At 34.1% G+C, this 25696-nt stretch overlaps 1 protein-coding gene across 1 annotated transcript; it reads right to left on the reverse strand.

Moving 5' to 3' along the window:
- Positions 1-721: 721 nt before the first annotated feature.
- On the reverse strand, positions 722-4098 carry LOC111373703. Its single transcript, XM_022996280.1, has 2 exons — positions 3853-4098; positions 722-1285 (listed from the first exon to the last, which is right to left on the reverse strand). Exons 1-2 carry the CDS (start codon positions 4096-4098, stop codon positions 1004-1006), a joined length of 528 nt encoding a protein of 175 aa, XP_022852048.1. The 3' UTR covers positions 722-1003.
- Positions 4099-25696: the final 21598 nt, after the last annotated feature.

The raw sequence follows: 25696 nt of genomic DNA on the forward strand, positions 1-25696 counted from the left end.
CAAGAATATTATGTTTTCCCTACAAATGTTTTTGTAGGGAAATGTTCATATTTATGAGAAAAATATTTTCAGACGGAAAAATTGTATAGACACATTTGTGGGGCAAACATCAAGGGGATGGGTAGAAGACGACAATTATTATTATTATTATTATTATTATTATTATTATTATTTTAAAGATTTGTGGGCTAAACTTTTTCCCTATGAACATTTGGAGACAAATATAATACGTCGTGTAAGTTTTCCTCCAAAATTTTTTTTCGACTACTAAAATTAAGTTTGCCCATGAAAAGGTTCCTTTTCCCCACAAATTATGTTTTGGGCTAAATTGCATTTTCCCCTACAAATAATATTTTGTGTAGAAAGAATATTTGTAGGCTAAGACAACAATTAAGAATTTGTGGCAACATATTACAGATTATTTTGTGGGCTAAACATTATTGTTTTTCTAAAAAAAAAATTTTTGTAGGGAAAGTATATGTGTAGGCTATTGTGAAACAATTCGTAGGGAGAAATTAAATTACATTTTTTTATATTTTATTTGTTATTTATATTATAGTAATTTTTTTAGCCTTATTCAAAATAATATAAAGATACAAATAGACAATAAATTAATTAAGACATGTAGTGTCAATCAGTATAACATTCAATCCAAAGTATTTTATCATAAGACAAATAAAATTCATTCACCAAGTATGATTAAACCTAAACTTAAAAGGAGTATAGCAAACATGCTTTATATTTATTATTATGCACTTAAAAAAATAACTCTTCATCCTCGTGAATTATATATGAGGCTGATCATCAACAAACTATTCTCTTTGTCCTCAATATAACCATCGTCCTCATTAGCATTATTCTCTATTGACAATGGTGTAAATGGAGGTACAACGAAGTCAAGAATTTTACCACATAGCTCGTGCATAGAATGATGCCAAGACTGCAATGTAGAATTGAATTGTTGCTGAACAACCTTCATCTTATATTGCATCCTTTGCTTCACCTACACTCGAGCTGCATCGGCTACCTTTGTAGTAGCACATTTTGTTTCTAACTCATTTTCCAAACTGTGTACATTGGAAGAAGATGAGTGAATGTCTCGAAGGTAACCATCTCCCAAGCCAAGAATTTGACGTCCAAGCTTTGTACTTAGAATGTACATCATGATATTAATCACGGCCTCACGATCATCTACAGGTATCTTTTCCCAAGAGAGATCTTCGAGAAGTTGCTGCCTCTTTGCCCTCTCTACAAGATATTCATACTCTTTGATAAATATTTCATCCTACAAACACAACTCACAAAATGTGTAAAATAGTCCATAAAATTAAATTTTGCAAAAGATATAACATAATTGCACACAAGAGATATAACACAACGTAAGAGATATAATCGATCCTCTGAAACATTTTGACCATTGTAGTGTCTGTTTCCAAAATGGCCACAACAAAATTATTCAAAATTTGTCATACTACTTAATACAATGATAATTTTCTTGTTTTTTTTTTTTTTTTTTAAAATCTAACTTTGCAATATATTCTATTGTGTCTAACCTGGTAGATAAAAAATGATAAAGAAAACAAAGTTATAGTATTGAGTCTTTCTTACATGTTGAGTCTTAGTGGTATTATAAGTCCAGACCAACACTTGTTCTTCCGCCTACATAAGCGAACTCAAATGTGTCAACTTCGAGAATCTTCGAGCCATCCTAATAATAAAAAGTGCATGTTTCAAATACCATATTCAAATTCTTAGCAAAATTAATTAATTAAGTATATGTTGATAACATATAAGTTCACTACCTCAGCCATCTCCTCCACTATGTATGAGAAAGGACGTGAACCAGTATGGTAATTGTAATTCTTTTTGGATCGGTTCACCACGTTTGCTAATGATGCCTTAACAAAATTAGGGGTAAAAGCTGTGAACTGATAAGGAATTATGCAATAAATATCTTGAATTATCGAAGTTTAAATGATTACACAGTTCCACCATTGATCCACACTTCCATCAAGCATCTCCAAAGGAGGATTGGCTAATACATTCTCATGTGTCTTGCGCAAATTATAGCATGCACTCAACTCAGCCTTGAACTCCCTACACCTCCTATTGTATAGTCTATTAATATAATTTGCCAATCTCGAGTTTTTCAAATTTATCTCCAAGTTCGTCTGAAATTGAAATAATTATTAAAATAAAAAGAAACCATAATTATAAGAAACTACCCAATACTAGAAAACAGGCCACAAGGTAAAAATAAACGAATTTACAAAATGAATTGACTAATGTGCTTTTAATTTATTCATGTAGTTTTCTTTGGCTATTAACTTTCCAGCAACATAAACACATCCATACACATGCTTACCATGGTAAACACATCCATACACATGCTTAACAAATAAACGCCCTACTTTTGGAACCCTCTACTTCATCATCCAATGCCTCATCATTTTCTTCAGCTCTATGAATATTTTTACTTTCTATTGTGCCTATCACATGAGTTTCCCTTTTTATTCTAATTTCTCTTTAGATAATATTTGTAACACATTTAATTCAAAAAGAGATAAAGAAATGAGCATATATAAAGAATACATATTTTCATGTATGAGAGGTTCTTTTTAATTGTGACAAGTCTACAACAACAATTTTCTCCAAGATTGCTTTATGCATTTCTGAGCATCAAAAAGGAAATATTTCAACCTTATATTGAGTAATTAAGCTCAAAAATGAAAACTAGTGGCACCAATAGTCTAGTGATGAATGTTCACGTGCTTCATAAAACAAGCTTCTATTTAACATCTTCTCTTTCTTTATTTCTTTTTCTTATGATTTTACCATTTTGGATGCATTTCGAAAATAAAAATACAACCTTTCAACTACTACAGATCAATTCAACCAATAGTGTAATCACAATTAATAGGAGAAATTTTGGATTCCTAAAACCTCAACACACACCATCAAATCAGTAATGTGAAATTCGACATGATAGCAACTCAAATAAAAACCAACTGGAAAAATACATTCTATTTATTTATTATAGCTCACTAGACGATACTTCAACAATAGAATCAGTAAGAACTCCACCTTAATAATAGATGGCAACGGAGATGATACTGCAGAAATTATTGAGGAAACAAATGTCTTATACCATGTCGTGATAATATCAAAGCAAAATTCTTTGTTTCCACTCTTCTACTTACATAAAAATCCTTATAATTAGCAAGAATACTCTCTTTGTAATTGGCTTACACAATGTATATATTCCATAATATTCAAGGATTATAATCTATGCTCAAAACACTTAATTGATCAATGCCGTTGATGCGACTTACAATGCTATTTACAAATTCTGCTTTTTGCAGTAGCCTTCACAGTATGGTATAAGTTGGTAGTCATAGACAATACTTCATTATGGTATAGTCCAACACATTAAACATTTGGATAGTCGTAGACAACTACCCATTGTAAAACATTCCAAGCGATCCAATCAATGAGCAACCAATCTATACATAGATCAATTTAACTACAAGAGACAGAATCCTATCATAATCCCAAATCCATTTCTCTACTACTATCCACCACAATCCACAACACATCATATGCTCTAGCAATTTCTACTTTATTACTCCACTAATAGTTCATTTTCTAAATAGATCCTTTGCCAAAGTAATAAATTTGATAACGAAATCCCATTAAGAAAGGGACTAAATTTTGTAGCATAATTAATATCAGTAATTGAGATTGGCTTTTGTGCATACCCAAATTAGCCGAGTGCAATTGAAATGTGTGCATATGGAATGAAATGAAATTCATCTGTTTAAACCAAAAAACAAATAGGATAGATGAGCATACCCGAAAGATTGCTTGAAGAATAACATAGAAATCTGTAGATTGAGTCGTAATTTGTTGACAAGATACTGCATCAATTGAAGAATTTGAATTAGGCTTGGGCCGATTAAGCTGAAGCGGCAAAGAGAGGAAATGAATAATTTTGGGGAAAAATTTTAGAGGCGAAGAGGAAGAGTGAAAGATGGCAAAGAAGGAATGAATAATTGTGGGGAAAATTTTTGGAGGCAAGGAGGAAGTGGAAGGCTTCATACGTACATGGGTTATGGTTTTTCACTTTTGGGTTTTATTAACCAAAAAAAAAAATATATATTCTTTTTAATTATATTTTAACTTCAAATATATACTTGTAGGGATTAAAATTAAAAATAGCAATTCGGAAAATTTTTTCGTTAATTATTAGCCTACAAACAGTCTAATATTTTTGTCGGAAAAAGATATATTTTTCCCGTCAATTTTTTTGTCGGGAAAAAATACAAATTTTTGTGGGCATTAGTCCTAATATTGAAAAATTTGAAGCAAATCATTACCCTAGGAAATATCGTTTTTGTGGGGAAAGTGAATTTTGCCAACAAATCTCAATTTGTTGATGGAAATTTTGGAGGGAAATGATAAATTTCTTGAGTGACATGATCCATACTGCTCCACACTATTGTTATTAATGACAAGTATTACATTTCGTAATCGTGATGTAGATCCTGAATGCGATAACTATAGTACTTGTTACATGTAGCCACATTACATTAATGAATCCATAGATGTGATGCACCGCATATATTTGAATTCTTCTTACATAAATATGTGGGATTTGGTAATATTTTATACTCAAAATCCCTTTTCATCCTGTATTATTTAGGTATACAAAGATTAAAAAGTGTGAATTGAAAAAGCCTTTCCATAGGTATATCTATGACTCTTCAAGTGTAAAAGGTCCATAATAAAGAGTCACGATCTTTTGATAATGTACAATCTAGACCATCAATCTTGAAATAATATAATCTAATGATTGAAATTAATTTTGCCAAAAGATATGACTATTAAGAAGGGACCCATGAAAATCTATAAATAGGTCCTTCCTAATTTCATTTTCATCAATCGAAAATCCCAATTAATTGATTTCTAATGTATTCTCTCTTCAAATTATTTCAAAATAATTTCCATATTATTTTTGAGTTCGTATTTGATATTTAGTATTCAATATCTTCGTTCTAGAAAGTACGGTCAAGCATTGATTCGTTTGATACAATTAATATTTTGCTATATTAATTTTCGAAGAAGTATTGTATCTTGGAAGACAGATGTCCATTTGATTCTATTAACAATAGTGCACGTGACGAAGGAGATTTATATTCGTATACCTTGCTTCATTTCATATCCTTCTATTTCTGTATTTGAGTAAGTTGTGATTTGCTCATTATTATGCACGTACCATGGTTTCAACAAGTCATTATTCTATCAGTATTTATATGCACATGTTGTTAGTTAATTGGAAGGCTCAGATCCATTGCTTTTGTGGGTTGGAATTGATTCAATATATAATGGAAGGGAGTTGCATGATATCCATTGGCGTCAGTTATTCGTTATAGCATTAGATTGATCTTATGGTGGTACTGCTCTATTTTGGATGCAGTACGCCCTAATTAAGGCAATTACGGTCGCCACGAGAGGGTAAGACATGGAAGTTTGGGAGACAACATTGTATTCCACCACCCAATCATCTATGAATAGTATTGTGGAAGAGATTGACTCACTCCATGCTACCAAGTTATTCAACTTCGGCTTAGTGATATCGGGCTATTAGAAGTCATTATCTATCGTGATACCGACAACTTAAACTTTAGATAAAGATAAGCACCTTTAGAGTGTTGGGTTCAAGACTACTTGGACCTATCGAGGTTAAGCCGACCATGAATGGCAATGGCTTACTACCTAAAACAATTTTCCCTGGAACTGTTCTTGAGTCAAATTCTTGTTGATTTGTAAGATAGAGAATGGTGTCAGAATCATCCAAAAAATGAAAGTTTCACAAAGTACACGAGCAATAACTGATACTCCAGTTCCATCCACATGATTCTACAAAATGAACAAAATGCCGTGCAACAAATCCACCTACAAATCGAATCAAACAACCAATTAGTTTAGGATTTGTAGAGATTCAATAAAAGAAAACAAGACAAAAAAAAATCATAAAATTCAAAAACGATTTCCCCTTTCTAGATTAGGCTCAGAAACTTGATCCACACCACAAAGGTATCTCTAATTTAAAGGTCATTTTTAATCACAAAGAAGACAGAGGAGGTGCCGTGTTTTTGCACAAAGCAGGGAGAGTTCCTTCTTGGTTTTTCTCTCAGTTTTTTGTGTGAATAAAATGAAGGTGAAAGCTCCAATTTATAAGCTCAATAGGGAGCACGGATTTCCCAGGAGTCTTGTAGGATTAGGATAGAATATTTGCAAGATTATATTAACCAAAAGATAGAGCTCATCCAAGACAAGATAAGGTAGTTAAAAGAAAAGATATAGATTTATTTATCTATCTTTTCTTGTGATTTTAAATTACTTCCAAGTTGGGTATTGAACATCCAACCCAATGGATTAATTATCTCTAAATACCCAACATAATTGGGCTACTTTAATTGTGGTGTGGATTTAATTTTTTAATCCTAAGCTTATAGTCTATGAAGTTAAAAAGGGTCTCAATTTTTCATCATCGCCTTTGGGATTTAGGCACCACTTACCAAACATGCCCAACAATCTTTACCTTGATGTCAAATCATCCTGCAAGTCAGATAAGATAACTAATAGCTTAAAGGAAGAGACTTACAAGTTTGTACCGATGTTCAGAAGATCAAGGCAGCTTCTAAACTTTACCAATGTGAGCACCTTAAAGGATTTTCTCAAGTTTTACCAGTTCTTGAAAAACCATATCTCTAATGAAATGCAATCTAATATCTCTATGTTTAGTACGTTCATGAAAGACATGATTTTTGCATACGTGAATAGCAGATTGACTATCAGAATATATTGTCACATTATCCTTAAAAATACCAAGTTCATTTAATACACCTTTAAACCACAAAGATTCTTTAAAGGCTTCAGTATCAACAATGTATTCTGATTCAGTAGTGGATAATGCAATAACATGTTGAAGTTGTGATTTCTAACTAGCACATGAATTACACAAAGTAAACATGTAGGAAGATGTAGATTTCCTATTATCTCTATCACTAACATAGTTAGCATCAGTAAAACTTTTCAACTTTATTCCTTCAGTATTAAATTTATATTAAGCCAACATTGCATGTTCCTTTCAAATATCTAAACAACCATTTCAAAGTCTCTCAATGTTTGGGACCTGTGTTGGACATATACCTACTTACTAACAACAAATGCTAAGTCAGGTCTAGTACACACCATTAGAAACATCACAGAACCAATGGCATTTATATATGGAATTTGTTTCATATATTCTTCTTCTTCTTCATTAGCAGGTGATTGTTCCTTAGATAATACAAAGTGATTAGCTAAAGGTAAAGTAACAGGTTTACATTCATTCATGATTGTGTCTAACCTGGTAGATAAAAAATGATAAAGAAAACAAAGTTATAGTATTGAGTCTTTCTTACATGTTGAGTCTTAGTGGTATTATAAGTCCAGACCAACACTTGTTCTTCCGCCTACATAAGCGAACTCAAATGTGTCAACTTCGAGAATCTTCGAGCCATCCTAATAATAAAAAGTGCATGTTTCAAATACCATATTCAAATTCTTAGCAAAATTAATTAATTAAGTATATGTTGATAACATATAAGTTCACTACCTCAGCCATCTCCTCCACTATGTATGAGAAAGGACGTGAACCAGTATGGTAATTGTAATTCTTTTTGGATCGGTTCACCACGTTTGCTAATGATGCCTTAACAAAATTAGGGGTAAAAGCTGTGAACTGATAAGGAATTATGCAATAAATATCTTGAATTATCGAAGTTTAAATGATTACACAGTTCCAACATTGATCCACAGTTCCATCAAGCATCTCCAAAGGAGGATTGGCTAATACATTCTCATGTGTCTTGCGCAAATTATAGCATGCACTCAACTCAGCCTTGAACTCCCTACACCTCCTATTGTATAGTCTATTAATATAATTTGCCAATCTCGAGTTTTTCAAATTTATCTCCAAGTTCGTCTGAAATTGAAATAATTATTAAAATAAAAAGAAACCATAATTATAAGAAACTACCCAATACTAGAAAACAGGCCACAAGGTAAAAATAAACGAATTTACAAAATGAATTGACTAATGTGCTTTTAATTTATTCATGTAGTTTTCTTTGGCTATTAACTTTCCAGCAACATAAACACATCCATACGCATGCTTACCATGATAAACACATCCATACACATGCTTAACAAATAAACGCCCTACTTTTGGAACCCTCTACTTCATCATCCAATGCCTCATCATTTTCTTCAGCTCTATGAATATTTTTACTTTCTATTGTGCCTATCACATGAGTTTCCCTTTTTATTCTAATTTCTCTTTAGATAATATTTGTAACACATTTAATTCAAAAAGAGATAAAGAAATGAGCATATATAAAGAATACATATTTTCATGTATGAGAGGTTCTTTTTAATTGTGACAAGTCTACAACAACAATTTTCTCCAAGATTGCTTTATGCATTTCTGAGCATCAAAAAGGAAATATTTCAACCTTATATTGAGTAATTAAGCTCAAAAATGAAAACTAGTGGCACCAATAGTCTAGTGATGAATGTTCACGTGCTTCATAAAACAAGCTTCTATTTAACATCTTCTCTTTCTTTATTTCTTTTTCTTATGATTTTACCATTTTGGATGCATTTCGAAAATAAAAATACAACCTTTCAACTACTACAGATCAATTCAACCAATAGTGTAATCACAATTAATAGGAGAAATTTTGGATTCCTAAAACCTCAACACACACCATCAAATCAGTAATGTGAAATTCGACATGATAGCAACTCAAATAAAAACCAACTGGAAAAATACATTCTATTTATTTATTATAGCTCACTAGACGATACTTCAACAATAGAATCAGTAAGAACTCCACCTTAATAATAGATGGCAACGGAGATGATACTGCAGAAATTATTGAGGAAACAAATGTCTTATACCATGTCGTGATAATATCAAAGCAAAATTCTTTGTTTCCACTCTTCTACTTACATAAAAATCCTTATAATTAGCAAGAATACTCTCTTTGTAATTGGCTTACACAATGTATATATTCCATAATATTCAAGGATTATAATCTATGCTCAAAACACTTAATTGATCAATGCCGTTGATGCGACTTACAATGCTATTTACAAATTCTGCTTTTTGCAGTAGCCTTCACAGTATGGTATAAGTTGGTAGTCATAGACAATACTTCATTATGGTATAGTCCAACACATTAAACATTTGGATAGTCGTAGACAACTACCCATTGTAAAACATTCCAAGCGATCCAATCAATGAGCAACCAATCTATACATAGATCAATTTAACTACAAGAGACAGAATCCTATCATAATCCCAAATCCATTTCTCTACTACTATCCACCACAATCCACAACACATCATATGCTCTAGCAATTTCTACTTTATTACTCCACTAATAGTTCATTTTCTAAATAGATCCTTTGCCAAAGTAATAAATTTGATAACGAAATCCCATTAAGAAAGGGACTAAATTTTGTAGCATAATTAATATCAGTAATTGAGATTGGCTTTTGTGCATACCCAAATTAGCCGAGTGCAATTGAAATGTGTGCATATGGAATGAAATGAAATTCATCTGTTTAAACCAAAAAACAAATAGGATAGATGAGCATACCCGAAAGATTGCTTGAAGAATAACATAGAAATCTGTAGATTGAGTCGTAATTTGTTGACAAGATACTGCATCAATTGAAGAATTTGAATTAGGCTTGGGCCGATTAAGCTGAAGCGGCAAAGAGAGGAAATGAATAATTTTGGGGAAAAATTTTAGAGGCGAAGAGGAAGAGTGAAAGATGGCAAAGAAGGAATGAATAATTGTGGGGAAAAATTTTAGAGGCGAAGAGGAAGAGTGAAAGATGGCAAAGAAGGAATGAATAATTGTGGGGAAAATTTTTGGAGGCAAGGAGGAAGTGGAAGGCTTCATACGTACATGGGTTATGGTTTTTCACTTTTGGGTTTTATTAACCAAAAAAAAAGAAAAAAATCTTTTCTCTTTTTCTTTTTAATTATATTTTAACTTCAAATATATACTTGTAGGGATTAAAATTTCGGAAAAAAATTTCGTTAATTATTAGCCTACAAATAGTCTAATATTTTTTTCGGAAAAAGATATATTTTTCCCGTCAATTTTTTTGTCGGGAAAAAATACAAATTTTTGTAGGCACTAGTCCTAATATTGAAAAATTTGAAGCAAATCATTACCCTAGGAAATATCGTTTTTGTGGGGAAAGTGAATTTTGCCAACAAATCTCAATTTGTTGATGGAAATTTTGGAGGGAAATGATAAATTTCTTGAGTGACATGATCCATACTGCTCCACACTATTGTTATTAATGACAAGTATTACATTTCGTAATCGTGATGTAGATCCTGAATGCGATAACTATAGTACTTGTTACATGTAGCCACATTACATTAATGAATCCATAGATGTGATGCACCGCATATATTTGAATTCTTCTTACATAAATATGTGGGATTTGGTAATATTTTATACTCAAAATCCCTTTTCATCCTGTATTATTTAGGTATACAAAGATTAAAAAGTGTGAATTGAAAAAGCCTTTCCATAGGTATATCTATGACTCTTCAAGTGTAAAAGGTCCATAATAAAGAGTCACGATCTTTTGATAATGTACAATCTAGACCATCAATCTTGAAATAATATAATCTAATGATTGAAATTAATTTTGCCAAAAGATATGACTATTAAGAAGGGACACATGAAAATCTATAAATAGGTCCTTCCTAATTTCATTTTCATCAATCGAAAATCCCAATTAATTGATTTCTAATGTATTCTCTCTTCAAATTATTTCAAAATAATTTCCATATTATTTTTGAGTTCGTATTTGATATTTAGTATTCAATATCTTCGTTCTAGAAAGTACGGTCAAGCATTGATTCGTTTGATACAATTAATATTTTGCTATATTAATTTTCGAAGAAGTATTGTATCTTGGAAGACAGATGTCCATTTGATTCTATTAACAATAGTGCACGTGACGAAGGAGATTTATATTCGTATACCTTGCTTCATTTCATATCCTTCTATTTCTGTATTTGAGTAAGTTGTGATTTGCTCATTATTATGCACGTACCATGGTTTCAACAAGTCATTATTCTATCAGTATTTATATGCACATGTTGTTAGTTAATTGGAAGGCTCAGATCCATTGCTTTTGTGGGTTGGAATTGATTCAATATATAATGGAAGGGAGTTGCATGATATCCATTGGCGTCAGTTATTCGTTATAGCATTAGATTGATCTTATGGTGGTACTGCTCTATTTTGGATGCAGTACGCCCTAATTAAGGCAATTACGGTCGCCACGAGAGGGTAAGACATGGAAGTTTGGGAGACAACATTGTATTCCACCACCCAATCATCTATGAATAGTATTGTGGAAGAGATTGACTCACTCCATGCTACCAAGTTATTCAACTTCGGCTTAGTGATATCGGGCTATTAGAAGTCATTATCTATCGTGATACCGACAACTTAAACTTTAGATAAAGATAAGCACCTTTAGAGTGTTGGGTTCAAGACTACTTGGACCTATCGAGGTTAAGCCGACCATGAATGGCAATGGCTTACTACCTAAAACAATTTTCCCTGGAACTGTTCTTGAGTCAAATTCTTGTTGATTTGTAAGATAGAGAATGGTGTCAGAATCATCCAAAAAATGAAAGTTTCACAAAGTACACGAGCAATAACTGATACTCCAGTTCCATCCACATGATTCTACAAAATGAACAAAATGCCGTGCAACAAATTCACCTACAAATCGAATCAAACAACCAATTAGTTTAGGATTTGTAGAGATTCAATAAAAGAAAACAAGACAAAAAAAAATCATAAAATTCAAAAACGATTTCCCCTTTCTAGATTAGGCTCAGAAACTTGATCCACACCACAAAGGTATCTCTAATTTAAAGGTCATTTTTAATCACAAAGAAGACAGAGGAGGTGCCGTGTTTTTGCACAAAGCAGGGAGAGTTCCTTCTTGGTTTTTCTCTCAGTTTTTTGTGTGAATAAAATGAAGGTGAAAGCTCCAATTTATAAGCTCAATAGGGAGCACGGATTTCCCAGGAGTCTTGTAGGATTAGGATAGAATATTTGCAAGATTATATTAACCAAAAGATAGAGCTCATCCAAGACAAGATAAGGTAGTTAAAAGAAAAGATATAGATTTATTTATCTATCTTTTCTTGTGATTTTAAATTACTTCCAAGTTGGGTATTGAGCATCCAACCCAATGGATTAATTATCTCTAAATACCCAACATAATTGGGCTACTTTAATTGTGGTGTGGATTTAATTTTTTAATCCTAAGCTTATAGTCTATGAAGTTAAAAAGGGTCTCAATTTTTCATCATCGCCTTTGGGATTTAGGCACCACTTACCAAACATGCCCAACAATCTTTACCTTGATGTCAAATCATCCTGCAAGTCAGATAAGATAACTAATAGCTTAAAGGAAGAGACTTACAAGTTTGTACCGATGTTCAGAAGATCAAGGGAGCTTCTAAACTTTACCAATGTGAGCACCTTAAAGGATTTTCTCAAGTTTTACCAGTTCTTGAAAAACCATATCTCTAATGAAAAGTGTGGCTCAAATAATGGAAAAAAGATATTGCTTGATGTTTAAAAATAAAAATTGTAAGATTTATGATTCATATGGAATAGAGTTATTTAATGTTGAAGTGAAAAATCAAAGCTTTCTACCAAATCAATCTTCTTGTCTTAGTTCACATGCTTATAGAAGTAATGCTGATGAAATTTGGCTTTAGCATAAGAGATTTGGGCATTTTAACTTGTCATCACTCGAACTTTCTTATGAAAAGAGAATGGCTAGAGATTTATCTTTTATAAATCTGAGTAAAGAAGTATGTTAATGTTGCTAATTGGAAAACAACATAGACATTCTTTTCTCTTAAGTGGTGCAAGAGCTAGTGAAAAATTGGAACTAGTCCACTCTAATGGTTATGGACCAATGAGAACTCTTTCATTGAGTAAAAACAAATATTTCATTCTTTTTATTGATGATTACTCAAGAATGACATGGGTGAGGTCTAGTACACACCATTAGAAACATCACAGAACCAATGGCATTTATATATGGAATTTGTTTCATATATTCTTCTTCTTCTTCATTAGCAGGTGATTGTTCCTTAGATAATACAAAGTGATTAGCTAAAGGTAAAGTAACAGGTTTACATTCATTCATGCCAATTTTTTTCAAAATTTTCATGATATATGGAACTTGGTGTAAAAATAAAATTGATTTAGACCTATCTCTTTGAATTTCCATGCCTAAGAATCTTTTAGCATTACCTAGGTCTTTCATATCAAATTCATTACTTAAAGTAGTTTTTACATCATTTAACAATTTCAAGTTGGGACCAATCAAAAGTATATTGTCCACGTATAGCAACAAAAACACACAGTCATTATTGTTTGCATTATCTTGATAGTACAAGCAATGATCAAATTCACTCCTTTTAAAATCAATTGTTTTAACAAACGAATCAAAATGTTTGTACCATTGTCTAGGAGATTGTTTTAAACCATATAAAGAGCGTTTAAAAAAACGCACATGATCAGGTTTTTGTTTATTTTCAAAACCTTTAGGTTGATCCATAAAAATCTTTTCATCAAGTTCTCCATGCAGAAAAGCAATTTCAATATCAAGTTGTTCAAGTTCCCAATTGAAATGTGCAACTAATGCAAGCATAATCCTAATTGTGGTATACTTAACAATTGGAGAAAAGATTTCATTATAATCTACCCCTTCCTTTTGTGTGTAACCTTTGGCCATAAGTCTAACTTTAAATCTCAAAACCCTCTCCTTTGGTAATTCTCTCGTTAATTCTAAAAGCCCATTTACATCCAATCATTGACTTGTCTTTATGTCTTGGGACTAATTCTCATATTTGATTCTTATCGAGGGAATTTATCTCTTCTTTCATCGCTTTCACCCAATCTTCAGATTGTTCACTCCTTAAGGCTTCTTCATGCGTGTTTGGTTCCCTATCAACTAATTCTTCATAACTAGTATAAGCAAGTTCAAAATCAGACTCTAACCTTTGAGGCACCCTATGTGTTCTTCCAACTCTGTCTCTAGCTAACTGGTAATCAGACAAAGGGTTTTGCTCTCCTTGATATTCTTCTGTAACTTTATCTCTCTCAATATTTTCACTCTGATTTTATTCTAGTCTATGATTTTGATGCTCCACATCGATTGAGGTGGTGGGGGGTTTGAACACTTAAGGATCTTAAATTTACTTGAGATTCGTCACTAATGCTTTCTTACTGTTTTTCTCTCAAGGGGTCACTTTTTGATTTTAGACACGGCATTTCAGACTCATTAAATGTAACATCACGACTTATGATGATCTTAACTCCATTTTGACTTCTATCCCAAAGCCTATACCCTTTAACTCCTTCAGGATATCCTAAGAAAACTCATTTCCTAGCTCTAGGTTCAAATTTTCCCTCATTTTGATGAGAAAAAGCAGCACAGCCAAAAGTTTTTAACATAGCATAGTCAGCACATTTACCATACCATTTTTCATGTGGAGTATCACCATTTAATGTATTAGAAGGTGTCAAATTAATCAGATAACATGCAGTGATAACAACTTCACCCCAAAAAGATTTAGAAATTCTAGAACTCAACATCATACATCTAACTTTGTCAAGTAAAGTACGATTCATACGTTCAGCCACCCCATTTTGTTGAGGTGTATAAGGAACAATTTTATGTCTAATAATTTCACATTTTTCACACAAATCATCAAAATCATTATTACAGAACTTTAGGACGTTATCAATTCTTAGATATTTTATCTTTTTGCCAGTTTGAGTTTCAACTTACAATTTTCATATTTTGAAAATTTAAAAGGTTTCAATTTTATCATTTAACAGGTAAACCCACACCCTACGAGAGTAATCATCAATTATGGACATAAAATATCTATTACCACCCATTGTAGGATTAGTAGCAGGCCCCCATAATTCAGTATGAATATATTCCAAGATTTTAATAGTTTTATGCATACCAGATGAAAAGGATGACCTATGATGTTTACTAAGTACACAGTGATACAGAAAGGCATAGACACAGTCTTTTTCAAATACACCTTTATCATTTAGTAGTTTAAGTCCTTTAATACTTATGTGAGCTAATCTATTGTGTCACTTGTGTGCGTCATCAGTATTGATCAAATTTATAGAAAAAGTTGAATTTTTAACAATTTCAGCAGTGGTCACATAAATACCGTTTCATTTAGTACCTTTACATGTGACAAGAGCACCCTTAATCATTTTAAGCATGTTGTTTCCAATTTTACCAGTAAAATCATCAGTTTCTAATGCTCCTACTGAGATAAGATTTATAGCCATTTTAGGAATATATCTAACTCCATATAATTTAAGCACATAACCAGTGTCAAATTTTAACGTGATATCACCAATGCCAACAATTTTATATGCATGATTATTGCACAAAATAGCATGACCACTTTCAGAATCTTGCATATTTTCAAACTAGTCTTTATGTGATGAAACATGAAATGATGCACCAGAATCAAGTATCAATTCATTTAAATGTGATTTCACAGTCAAATTTACTTCAGTAGGTTCAAAGTTTAATAACACATGTACTTCACAAAATTCATTAGAGAAAGTAATAACATTTGCCTCATCGTGAAACTTTTCCTTTTGTTTGTTTTTCTCAACATAACAATCTTTAATGAAATGTCCAGTTTTATCGCAATCATAGCATTTTCTACATTTAGTTTTATTTCTTGACCTAGATAAACTTCTACTTTTCTTTTTACTACCAAACGCCTATCCACTTTGGTTATCACGGGTTCTAGACTGAGACCTACCTCTCATTATATGAACCTCACCACTTCTTCTCTCGACTCTCTCGGCTTACATTTCCATTTCTTTACTTCTTAATGAGTCTATGACAATTTCAGGTGTCAAAGTATCTCTCCCGTATTTAATAGAATTTTTAACATCTCTATAAGTTTCAGGGATAGCATTCAACAAAATTATTGTCTTATACTCTTCAAATACTTTTTCACCACAGTTAGTGATATCTTGCACGAGTTTATTAAAGATATCCAACTTATTATCCAAATCTTTTGAAGAATCGATTTTGAAGCTAAAAAAGCTTTTATGTAGAAAAAGTTTGTTTGGAGTTGATTTAGACTCATAAAGTTCCTCCAATTTTTCCCAAAGTTCTTGAGCTAATTTTAATTTTCCAACTTTTCTTAATACTGTATCAGACAAGTGTAATATTATAAAAGTGTATGCAATTCATCCATATTCCCTTTTTCTTCGTTAGTCAAGTTTGTAGGAAAATAGTCATCAATAGCTTTGGAAACTTTTTGTTGAACAAGAATACATTTCATTTTTTGTTGCCAAATTGAAAAATCTCATTTACCATTAAAGACACCCAGCGCAAAGTGATGTGTCGATATTTTACCAAAAAAATGCACAGAACACAAATTTTGATATGTAAAAGTCACAGGTCACACAGATTACACGGAGTAACAAGATACCTATGGTTTCACAATAATACGCTATTCTAGAACCCCAGGGTTTCGTGAGAATCGAGTTCTCAGATCAAGGGAAGAACTAGAATAGGAGTCTGGGTACAAGTCTAAAATAATAAAAGATAACGCAACAACGTTCAACAAATTAATCTAATGACGAATAAATAATTTAACTTAGAAAATTAAACAGATAATGATAAGTAATCCTAGGTTCTATCAACAAGCAATGGTTGCCAAGCAATGACAACCCCTAATTCTAATAATAACCCCACACAATGATTTTTTAGTGCGATAATGTAAAGTTTCAGCCAATTTACTAGAGCGGACTTGTCTAAGTCCGTAAATTACAAGAGATGTGAGTTTACTGCTTTAGGGCCGCACTTTTAGCCTAAAGTAATTCAGTAAATATGTGGCAATTTCGACCGTTGATCCAAGGGCAAAATCATCCAAATTTTTCTGTGTAACCTAAAACAGAAAACTTCTAACATGAAAAATGTTAGAAATAATGTGAGGAACAAACTACCTGAAAACAGCTTCCCCCAGAATCGATGCCACACGCCCTCACGTGCCGTCGTCACGCGCCGCAGCTAGGATCACACGCCACACACCCAGCACTGCCTCCACATGTACGTCTCAACCCTGGTGTCCGTTTCACCAATGAACTTCTGGATTGTTGGAAAATCGCGTTTGCAGGTATGATTTTTGTGCAAAAATCTGGGTAGTTCGATTTTTCTGTTTTCTGCCGAATTTTGGCCGAATTTTCACCACCACAAGCTCTGATACCAATTGTGCAACAAATCCACCTACAAATCGAATCAAAAAACCAATTAGTTTAGAATTTGTAGAGATTCAATAAAAGAAAACATGACCAAAAAAAACCATAAAATTCAAGAACGATTTCCTCCTTCTAGATTAGGCTCAGAAACTTGATCCACATCACAAAGATATCTCCAATTTGAAGGCCATTTTTAGTCACAAAGACAAGTTCACAAAGAAGACAGAGGAGGTGTCGTGTTTTTGCACAAAGCAAGGAGAGTTCCTTCTTGGTTTTTTTCTCAGTTTTTGGTGTTAATAAAATGAAGTTGAAGGCTCCAATTTATAGGCTCAGTAGGGAGAGCGAATTTCCCAGGAGTCTTGTAGGATTAGGATAGAATATTTGCAAGATTATATTAACCAAAAGATAGAACTCATCCAAGACGGGATAAGGTAGTTAAAAGAAAAGATATCGATTTATTTATCTATCTTTTCTTGTGAATTTAAATTACCTCCAAGTTGGGAATTGAGCATCTAGCTCAATGGACTGATTATCTCTAAATACCTAATATAATTGGGCTACTTCAATTGTGGTGTGGATTTAATTCTTCAATCCTGGGCTTATAGCCTATGAAGTTAAAACGGGTCTCGATTTATCATCATCGCCTTTGGGATTTGGACATCACTTACCAAACATGCCCAACACCACTGGTTTTTTTCACATCCATACCTTTTTCTACACCACTTGAATCTTTTCTTATGAACAAAACTATATTCCCTGTTCAATCTTTTGAGAAAGATTTCCAGATAGGGACAACCAAGAAACAATTAGACGCCCAAAGGATCAAGAAATTTCCTAGATAATACGTATACTATAATTTATAGATTGCTAAACATGACATAGAGGCACCCAACATTATAGATTTCAAGTCATAAATAAAGAGCATCACCTTCGGCTTTGCCACTAGAAAGGCCCCAAGGAATGAGGTGTTGTGAACTTTTCAGCTTGCAACGGTCGAAGTCATGTGGATCCTGTGTCCATCCCTATCTTATGTAGATCAATAATTTATCATTCATTTAAGGGGCCGTAATGTCTCTTATAACCTTTTAAATAATAGTGAGCTCTAATCAATTTTCTACGAAAGATTGATTTAACATCAGTTACTGTGATATTTTGTTCATCCTAACAAACATATGTCAAAGAAAATAAAAATTAGTGTTACCCATTGCATTGAGATGAGTTAACAACTAATCTTGATTGGTAGATTCTTTTCCATGAATTCCGACCAAGTTCCATTCCATCATCTCTAAAACTATGTGATTCTAGCCGTATTGCTGCTCAATGAAAATGTAATATTAAGATCTACTTTCACTCATAGAATTATAAATGCTGTCAAAAACCAAACATGAAAATAAAATATCACACCTTTTACTGCATGGGTATTTCCTTGTAAGCGCCCTAAAGTTTTGTATTTGCTTGAATTATGATTAAAATACCGATAATGTAACCCTATTACTCATATTGAATAAAAATCTCCACTTCGCTCCTTCTGGACATAAGCACATTATCGAACCATGTTAAATACTTTTATTGATTTCTTTTTTTCACTTCTCAATTATTTGAGTATAAAATCCGACATAAACCTAACAAGTAAACAAACTACATTGCATTTGTATGCACTTTTTAAAGCAAAGAAATAATGATTAGGTAGAAATTAGAATACAATTGATGAGATTCATGGTATGAGAGCTAGCAAGGACAAAGACCCGTTGATTGTGGTGGAAGGACCAATGACTAGGCCAAGAGCAAAGAAGGTCAAAGAAGCCATGAGATTACTTGTTCAAGCTATGGTGGATGAAACATCAATCACAACAAGCTAATTGACAAATTTCATATTAGGCTTGGAAGATGAAACAAAATGGATCAACTTGATTCAAGTAGCGGAGGAAGGAGCAGAGGGAAAAACCCATGCGACGCATAGTATATCTAAGCATACGACCACGTAGCCCCTTATCGAGACCAAGCCGGAGACTGTTGACTGGCCTGTGTGACTGTATGCATTAAGCCTATGTGGCTGCAAAGTGCAATTTTGGACCTTTTTTTTTTTTTTTTTAACTTCATCTGTTTCAGTTAAAACTCTTTTTATGATATCCTTCTAGTATCTTTTAGGGTTAATTCCATTTTAATTAGGTTTTTATGGATCCCATATAAATAGGATTTTTCCTTTTATCGTAAGAACACAAATTTGGAGAGATATTTGCTTTCATCTTGTTCTTTATTGAATTAATTTTGAACTTATCAAAATTAATTTTTTGGAGCATTCAACAATTCAAGTAAGATTCGTAAGTTTTGTGATCACAGAGTGAAGATATTACTTTCGATTGTCTTAGTTCTTTGGTTCAATAATTTATTGGGTCGAGTTTTTCAAATGTTGATTCTTGGTTTTTTTGGGTTTGATCTAATCTATCGTGGGTTTCGTAGTCACAATTCCTATGTGGATTCGAGTCAGTTGGTATCAAAGCTTTGGTTCCAAAAATCGAGGTTGTATTCTTGAATCGTCATCTTCGTTCTTCGTGTTGTTCTTATGTTGAGTCATTCGATCCAATTAAATTACCAAAACAATTCAAAAGTTGTTTGTGCCCTAAATTAGTGCTCAAATCAATTTCTTTTCAATTTTTTTAGGGCTCTTTTTTTCGGTTTAAACAAGTTCAAACTACTCATTTTACAGACAAGCAAGAAAAAGATCACTTATTTATAACTTCACAACATTCACAGCCAAGAATGAGCAAATAGAGGTATACTGATGTGTACCAATCGTATGACGTTTAATGCCAATCTATTCACTACTTTAGACACTTCATTTAAGACCAAATTGAAGATGGAAAATGAACAATATGTCAATGCTGAAGGTAAAAAGACTACTGTTGTGCATACAGGTAAAGGTACTAAGCTTATTTCAAATGTCTTGTTAGTACCAAATTTTGAATCAAAATCTTTTAAGTGTGGCTCAAATAATGGAAAAAAGATATTGCTTGATGTTTAAAAATAAAAATTGTAAGATTTATGATTCATATGGAATAGAGTTATTTAATGTTGAAGTGAAAAATCAAAGCTTTCTACCAAATCAATCTTCTTGTCTTAGTTCACATGCTTATAGAAGTAATGCTGATGAAATTTGGCTTTAGCATAAGAGATTTGGGCATTTTAACTTGTCATCACTCGAACTTTCTTATGAAAAGAGAATGGCTAGAGATTTATCTTTTATAAATCTGAGTAAAGAAGTATGTTAATGTTGCTAATTGGAAAACAACATAGACATTCTTTTCTCTTAAGTGGTGCAAGAGCTAGTGAAAAATTGGAACTAGTCCACTCTAATGGTTATGGACCAATGAGAACTCTTTCATTGAGTAAAAACAAATATTTCATTCTTTTTATTGATGATTACTCAAGAATGACATGGGTGTATTTCATGAGTAGAAAGTCTCAAGTTTTCTCCATCTTCAAGAAATTCAACAATCTAGTGGAAACTCACTCTGGTTGCAAGTTGAAGAAGTTGAGGTCAGATTGGAAAAGAATTTGATAAATTTTTTGAAGATGAAGATATAGAACTGTAATTAACAGTGGCATATACACATAACAAAATTGTCTTTCAAAGAGGAAAAATTGAACAGTGATGAAAATGGCAAGATATTTGATTTTTGACAAAAAAAACTTCCCAAGAAGGTTTTGGTCGAGGCTGTCTACATTGCTGTGTATTTGCAAAATGGGCTTCCAACTAAGGTTGTGCAAGATAAAATCCTATTGTAGTATGGACCAGAATGAAACCTTCGGCAAGTCATATCAAAATTCTTTGGTTCAGTATGTTATTTTCACATTCCTAATGTAAAAAAAGATAAGCAACATGAAAAGGTAGAGAAAGGCATTTTTAGGATATATGTCACAGACCGCAAGGTCCTGACTTGGGGCTTAGCATGACATGGGAATGCCATGACACAAAGTGGGAAAATGAGATAGACTTATAGCAAATAAGGTTTAAGTTTCGACAGTACATGACGATGAGGGTGTCACCAAATTTAGTGGGGGAGTGACTTACATCCCCCATGGTCACGATAGATACGTCCAAGTTGTGGCTAGGAAATGATGGTAATGCAGGCAATGCGTTACTGCTGGACGGAAATACCTATGATAGGGGACGCAGATAGGGAAAACACAGGCACTGCGTTAGGAAATGCAGGCTAAACAATACAGGAACCTGCAGTAGGGGATGTAGGTAGAACCAAGATAGGAACTGCGATAGGTGGACGCCGGCAGACAAAACTCAGGCAGACGTAGGGATGAAAATCTAGTTTTCTCGGGTGAAAACCACTATTATGGGAGGGAAGCAATATCGTGGATTATAACCGGTAGTTTTGGATGCAAGTGTATGCCAACTCGAGCCAACTGGACAACTTATAAAATGAAGCCAACATGCAACTTGACAACTTGCTTGAGGAAGCAAAGTCCAACTTGGCCACTTTGATGGAGATATGTCCACTTGCACACATGAGTTGTATAGATCCACTTGCATCGAAAGTGACATGCCAACTATTATAGAGTTGGAAAGAGGCAAGATACAATGCATCAAGGCAACTTGTAAGTGTAGAGATATGCCACTTGCAAGGTAGTCAATTCTAACTTACGTACCTTATGGTCAAAGGAGGTTTAAGGCAACTTGCAACCAATGAGAGCCCTTAAATCAAGATTAATCCTAGCCATTGATGCCAACTTACATATCTTGAGTTTGCCTATAAATAGAGGGACTTGGTCATTTGTAAATCCAATGAATTGAATCTAGGGAAAAGAGAGGATATTAGACAGTTGAGAGAAAATTCACATAGATGGAAAGGGGATTAAAGTGAAGTAGAGTAATATCTTTGTAGAGAAAAACTTGTAGTGTGTTTGTAAATATTTCTCTTATATTTATACAAAGAATTTTCCCCAAATATATGTGTACTGCATTTTCCCCAAATATATGTGTACTTTTTTCCTCATAATTTTTCTATTTACCTTCTCTACCAAAGTTAACATATAATTTAACCTCATTGGTTAAATTATTGTAAGGGTGTAAGGCTGACTTAGCGCTATCTCGTGGGGACGAGAGTGTTGGAGCGCTAAGGCCGCACTGTTCTAGCATCGGGTATAATGAAACTAGGCCTATGACAAGTGGTATCAGAGTAAGGTTCACGTGGGGTTGAACCAATTTTTCATCTCAGAGGTAAGGTGATGTTCGTGTAAGGTTCACGTGGTGTGGACTATGGAGGCGGTATCAATGCGAAGGTTTGGTTGTGGTAGCTAGATTTGCGAGAGGTTCTTGGAAGCTAGATTTGAGTAAGGTACACAAATGGCGAAATCTCATGATGCTGCTAAAATTGAAGTAGAGAGGGGATGGGGCGTTACCCCGATAAAAAGAATGAGGACGCGTGGTAAGAGAAAAGCACGGGAAGCTTCAACGATGGAGGAAAAACTTGACCTAATCATTATTACAATGGGTGATAGGGTTGAATCCTTGGAACACTTCATGGAGAAATTGGAGGATCATGCCGTTGGAAAGTTAGAAACTCTCCAAATTAATGTCCAAGAGGTTATGGACGATCAGGCATCATTGGGGGACAATGTCCAGGTGGTAAAGTATGATGTTCAGACTGTAGGAGTTAGACAAGCCGTTGCGGGTGAAAATTTCACCCTTCTACAGGCCAAAGTCACTAATGCCGTTAGTGCAATACAAGGGCAAGTGAACAGGTTGGCTATGACGTTGGAGAAAATGAGCCAAGAGTTCAGACAAATCAAGTAATCAACTCCTAGTACTAGCGGAGGTGTAGCTATAAGTGTTGTTACCCCGAAAATTGACCACCGAAGTCGAAGGAATATGATGGCCATAGAGATGCTACGGATGTAGAGAACTTCCTATGGCAAATGGAAGTGTACTTTGATAGCGTAAATATTGTCGAGGAGGCAATGAAGGTGCGGACGACATCAATATTTCTCTCAGTTATTGCGGCATTGTAGTGGTGTCGTAAGCATGGCGAAATCGCAAAGGGAGCTTGCAAGGTTGATACTTGGGACGAGTTCAAAAGGGAGATAAAGAGATAATTCTACCCGGAGAATGTCGTCTATGACGCCTGCAAGAAATTGAGGGAATTAAAACATACGGGAACAATTCGTGACTATGCCAAAGAGTTTACGACCCTTATGCTTCAAACCCCAAGCATGCCGGATGATGATTCGCTATTCTATTTTCTAGACGATTGTGCAACATGGGTACGACAAGAGCTGCAACGTCATGGTGTCAAAATCGTAGACAAGGCAATTGCAGTAGTTGAATCCTTGACGAAGTTTGAAGAAAGTCTTGAGACCGAAGCTAAAACTATCAAACCTGCCAAAGAAAATTTTGGAGGTAATAAGAAAGATACAAGGAAAGCCATGCAATGGAGTAAGCCAGATTGGAGGCAAAATTCTAAGGGTGATTATGGACCTGGTGGCAACACACAAGCTTTTTGGAGAAAGGAGTATGACAAGAAGAATAGGGGTAATTTTACACCTTGTGGTTGCTTTACTTGCAAAAGACCACATCTCATGAGGGATTGTCCTAAGTTGGAATCATTGGCATCTATTTCCATTTTGGAGAGCAAACTGGAGGCCATGGATAGCTAAGATGAGGATGAAGTTCGAATGAATTCATTCCAACTGTTAAATGCTATGAGTGCCAAAATAGTTTCTGTGGGAATGGAAACACAACAACTGTCAGGGATACAGTTAGCGGAAGTCCTTGAAGATGATAAGGACATGATGCCCCAGAGTTACCGAGGGAACTACCGAAAAAAAGGAAATTGAGGAAGCATTGTCAAAAAATTTAGAAATTGGGTGTACAAAGGTTCAAAGCTTTGACATGTGTGGAGATAATACAACTAGAGGAGTTGTCCATCCGAGAAACCAATGCAAAGGTGCTAAGGGTGAAGGTTGGTGTCAAAGGTGGCATACAAGAGGTTGCAATGAGAAGAGGTACGAGGGGGCACTGTGGAAACCCGTTCATTGAGGAAATGGTGCCGCAAGTTGGGAGAACTTTGATGCCCATTAACGTGGAGGACACTGCAAGGTTGCATGAGAATGCACGGAACATGTTTCGCTACGAGGACGTTAGCGGATTGAGTGGGGGAGAATGTCACAGACTACAAGGTCATAACTTGAGGCTTGGCATGACACGGGAATCTTATGACACAAAGTGGGAAAATGAGATAGACTTTATGGCAAATAATGTCTAAGCTTTGGAGGTACATGGCGATGAGGGCGTCGTCAAATTTAGTGGGGAGTAACTTACGTCCCCTATGGTCGTAGCTGATATGTCCCAGTTGCAGTTGGAGAATGCGGGTAACGTAGGCAGTACGTTACTACTGGACAGAAGTACCTGTGGTAGGAGAGGCAGGTAGGAAAAACATAGACACTGCATTAGGATATGCAGGTTGAACTTGTGACAGGGAACGCAAATTGAACAACACAGGAACCTACAGTAGGGGACACAGGCAGGCAAAACTCAGGTAGATGCATGGACGAAAATCTAATTTTCTCAGGTGAAAACCAATATTATGGGAGGGAAGCAATATCGTGGATTATAGCCGGTAGTTTTTGGATGTAAGTGTATGCAACCTCGAGCCAATTGGACAACTTGCAAAATGAGGCCAACATGCAATTTGACAACTTGCTTGAGGAAGCAAAGTCCAACTTGACCACCTTGATGGAGATATGTCCACTTGCACACATGAGTTGTATAGATCCACTTGCATCGAAAGTGACATGCCAACTATTATAGAGTTGGAAATAAGCAAAGGCAACTTGCAAGTGTAGATATATGCCACTTGTAAGGTAGTCAATTCCAACTTGGCTACCTTACGATCAAAGAAGGTTTAAGGCAACTTGTAACCAATGAGAGCCATTGGATCAAGATTAATCCTAGCCATTGATGCCAACTTGCATACATTTATTCTTTTCACTGACCTAAATTTATTCCTTCATTTGCCTCCGCTTTTCTTCTTTTATTGCTACATCATATAAAATTGGGTCTCTTTCCTACAAAAAAATGCAAAAAGAATAGCCCATTCTTTATTATTTGTATTAGTTGCATCATAAAGTTCTTATATGCTTTTCTTTTTTCTTCGTCGCTGGTCTTCATCAAAATCATCTTCTAATAGAGAATTCAAAGATGTATAACTATTGTCGTTCTCACTGCAAATGTTTTCTTC

Source organism: Olea europaea, unplaced genomic scaffold (genome assembly GCF_002742605.1).
Source record: "Olea europaea var. sylvestris unplaced genomic scaffold, O_europaea_v1 scaffold1154, whole genome shotgun sequence".
NCBI lineage: Eukaryota > Viridiplantae > Streptophyta > Magnoliopsida > Lamiales > Oleaceae > Olea > Olea europaea.